The sequence below is a fragment of the Acanthisitta chloris genome, unplaced genomic scaffold (genome assembly GCF_000695815.1).
Source record: "Acanthisitta chloris isolate BGI_N310 unplaced genomic scaffold, ASM69581v1 scaffold14315, whole genome shotgun sequence".
NCBI classification, from domain to species: Eukaryota; Metazoa; Chordata; class Aves; order Passeriformes; family Acanthisittidae; genus Acanthisitta; species Acanthisitta chloris.
The window spans coordinates 81695-85709 of record NW_008674424.1 but is presented as its reverse complement, the minus strand read 5'-3'; the positions used below and the strand labels follow the sequence as shown (position 1 = coordinate 85709).

General features: G+C 49.9%; 1 protein-coding gene across 1 annotated transcript; it reads left to right on the top strand.

The window, feature by feature from the left end:
- The first annotated feature begins 1063 nt into the window (after nt 1-1063).
- On the top strand, nt 1064-3637 carry LRRN1 (leucine rich repeat neuronal 1). The gene has a single exon (XM_009075350.1). It carries the CDS (start codon nt 1291-1293, stop codon nt 3439-3441), a length of 2151 nt encoding a protein of 716 aa, XP_009073598.1. The 5' UTR covers nt 1064-1290; the 3' UTR covers nt 3442-3637.
- The last annotated feature ends 378 nt before the right edge of the window (nt 3638-4015 follow it).

The window sequence follows — 4015 nt, the reverse complement described above, 5'->3', positions numbered from 1 at the left end:
CAAGAGCTCTGCTCCTTAAACCCTCACCCACACGTGCCTCATGCTCACATGCCTTGTATTTTACCCAGAGCTGGTGGCACACGCACTGACCTGGTTAACCTCCGGGTCTGCTCTTAAACTCTGCCCCGGAGCTTAATTTTCCAATAAAATGAGAAGCTTTCACAAAGAGCTTAGGTTTTCCTGGAACATGTGCTTAAAGCCCCTCAGCCCCCAGAGGATCTGAGGCACATGGACACTGCTGGGTTGATGGGTGTGCTCTTGCCCCAGGAGCTCAGGCTGAGCCGAGGTAAGTGTGTGGCTTACACAGTAACTTGGCCTCGTGGGGAGCAGTTCCCTCCTGCACAGGGCAGTGCAAACAGCTCGAGTAAGGGCAGTGCACTCCCTTAATCAAATTTACTGATATTGTTTGGTGCTGAGCTGGATTAAATCTAAGCTGTTATCTGGAACCGATTTGATTAACTACGATGAATTTTGGCAAAGTTCATATGCATTTAGCTTTGAGCTCATAAACCACCAGCTCCTGAGCCTTTAGCCCACGGGGCTGAGAGCCAAGCCTTGGGAGCAGCCCTGGCACCCTGAATCCCATGGGGATCCTCCACCCTTAGCATTCCTCAGCCATTCAAGCCACCACTGCAGAGCAAAATGCAAAGGTATCTCAAAGTTGTCCTTTCAGATAATTCACTCAGGGAGATTTGTCATGTAAACCCCAAGCACAAGAGAGGTCCAAACCTCACAGAAGTTTCCCATACCAGGTTGGGATTTTTGGAAGAGATTGGTGTTAGAATAAGGATTGTTTGCAGATATTTCTCCTTAAAGGTTGAAGCAGTTTTATGGAGTGCTCAGGCATTGGAATGTGCTGCCCAGGGAGGTGGTGGATTCACCATCCCTGGAGGTTTTCAAGCTGAGACTGGATGTGGCACTTAGTGCCATGGTCTGGTACCCACAGTAGGGTTGGACTTGGTGATCTTGGAGGTCTCTTCCAACCGGGTTGATTCTGTGAATTAAATCATCTGTGAACTGTACACGAGCTGAGCATAACATATCCCTAATCTGTTTTCAGGAACAGCTGCAGACACTGGTTTGCAGAAGACTCCGGGACACAGAGGAGCAGCTGAGAGTCTTCAGAGTGTTTCTTATCTTCTCTAAACTCAGAAAATAATCTTTCACCTTCTGGATGTCTGAGCCTTTCACCTTAAACTTCAAGCTTCACGTTTTCTGCCTGAGGAGGGATCGGCCTCTCCCTGTGCTGGGATTTTAGGGGCTGGGGAGCAGAACTCCGAGCTGGTCAGCATGGCAAAGGTCAGAGTTGTTCTAACTGTGTGCCAGTTGGTGCTAGAATTGCTAATGAATTCATTAACTGAGTCTTCCATACAAAGCAACGAATGTCCACAGCTTTGTGTCTGTGAAATCAGGCCCTGGTTTACACCACAGTCAACCTACAGGGAAGCCACAACAGTTGACTGCAACGACCTTCGGTTAACGAGAATCCCCAGCAACCTCTCCAGCGACACCCAGGTCCTTCTCTTACAGAGCAACAACATTGCAAAGACCACAGAGGAGCTCCAGCAGCTCTTCAATCTGACAGAGCTGGATTTCTCACAGAACAACTTCACCAGTATCAAGGACGTGGGGCTCTCAAACCTCACCCAACTGACCACTTTGCACCTGGAGGAGAACCAGATCACGGAGATGACTGACTACTGCCTGCAAGACCTCTGCAATCTGCAGGAGCTCTATATAAACCACAACCAGATCAGCAGCATTTCTGCAAATGCATTCTCTGGCCTGAAGAACCTCCTGAGATTACACCTCAACTCCAACAAATTGAAGGTTATCGACAGCCGTTGGTTTGATTCTACTCCGAACTTAGAGATCCTGATGATTGGAGAAAACCCAGTGATTGGAATACTTGATATGAATTTCAAACCACTCTCAAATTTAAGGAGTCTAGTTCTGGCAGGGATGTATCTCACAGACATTCCTGGCAATGCCTTGGTAGGTTTGGATAGTCTTGAAAGTCTTTCCTTCTATGACAACAAACTGGTAAAAGTTCCTCAGCTTGCACTGGAAAAAGTTCCAAACTTAAAATTCCTGGACCTCAACAAAAATCCAATCCATAAAATTCAAGAAGGGGATTTTAAAAACATGCTCAGGTTGAAAGAGCTCGGAATCAACAACATGGGGGAACTGGTTTCTGTGGACAGGTATGCGCTGGATAACCTGCCTGAGCTCACCAAGCTCGAAGCCACCAACAACCCAAAGCTGTCCTACATCCACCGCCTGGCGTTCCGCAACGTCCCCGCCCTGGAGAGCCTGATGCTCAACAACAATGCCTTGAATGCAGTCTACCAAAAGACTGTGGAGTCCCTCCCCAACCTGCGGGAGATCAGTATCCACAGCAACCCCCTCAGGTGCGACTGCGTCATCCACTGGATCAACTCCAACAAGACCAACATCCGCTTCATGGAGCCCCTCTCCATGTTCTGTGCCATGCCTCCGGAGTACAGGGGGCAGCAGGTGAAGGAAGTGCTAATACAGGACTCAAACGAGCAGTGTCTTCCAATGATCTCTCACGAGACCTTCCCAAACCACCTAAACCTGGACATCGGCATGACGGTGTTCCTAGACTGCAGGGCCATGGCGGAACCCGAGCCAGAGATTTACTGGGTCACTCCTCTGGGCAATAAGGTCACTGTGGAAAGCCTCTCTGACAAATACAAGCTGAGCAGTGAGGGCACCTTGGAGATCTCCAACATCCAGGTGGAGGACTCCGGGAGATACACCTGCGTGGCTCAGAACGTGGAAGGGGCCGACACGAGGGTGGCCACGATCCGGGTGAACGGAACGCTGCTGGATGGCACCCAGGTGCTGAAAATCTACGTCAAACAGGCGGAATCACACTCCATCCTGGTGTCCTGGAAGGTGAACTCCAACGTCATGACCTCCAACTTAAAATGGTCATCAGCCACGATGAAAATCGACAACCCTCACATCACCTACACCGCCAGGGTCCCGGTGGACGTCCACGAGTACAACCTCACACACTTACAGCCCTCTACGGACTACGAGGTGTGTCTGACCGTGTCCAACATCCACCAGCAGACCCAGAGGTCCTGCGTTAACGTCACCACCAAGAACGCGGCGTTCGCGCTGGACATCTCGGACCAGGAGACCAGCACGGCCCTGGCGGCCGTGATGGGCTCCATGTTTGCCGTCATCAGCCTCGCCTCCGTCTCCGTGTACGTCGCCAAAAGGTTTAAGAGGAAAAACTACCACCACTCCTTGAAAAAATATATGCAAAAGACCTCTTCGATTCCCCTGAACGAGCTCTACCCTCCACTTATTAATCTCTGGGAAGGTGACAGTGAAAAGGACAAGGATGGCTCAGCAGAGACCAAGCCAACCCAAGTGGACACATCCAGAAGCTATTACATGTGGTAACTCAGAGGATATTTTGCTTCTGGTAGTAAGGAGCACAAAGACTTTTTTGCTTTATTCTGCAAAAACGACAAGTTGAAGACTTTTGTATTTTTGACTTTGCTAGTGGTGGCAGAGGGTGAGGCCGGGGAGACGTCAGGAGTTTCTCGCGCAGCGCGTGGCCACGGCGTGACACACATGGCAGCTTCACCAGCTCCCAGGGCTCGGCTCAGTGCAGCTCTTCCTTTTCCTTTAGTTCCTTTGCTAAGCTCCTGCTGTTGTAACCGCAGTGCTGAAGGAGGTCCCTGAGGGGTTGGGCTGGGCCTGGCCCTGAGCACCAGAGCCACGCCAGGTACCACCCCACTGTGACCTAGGCTGGTGCCCCTGTCTGAGGACTCGTGCCCTGAGAAAAGGAGACCCTGAATGATGTTAGTTGACTGTACTGTAATGTTGTATCAACTGAATGTTTTTGACTTGGAACAATGAGTTTTCTTTTTTATTATGATTATTTTTGTAGTAGTCGAAGGCTTAGGTCAAAGCTAACAGGCAATAGGGAGATGTACAGCTGATTTTTTAATGTAACAGACTAAATGGTACT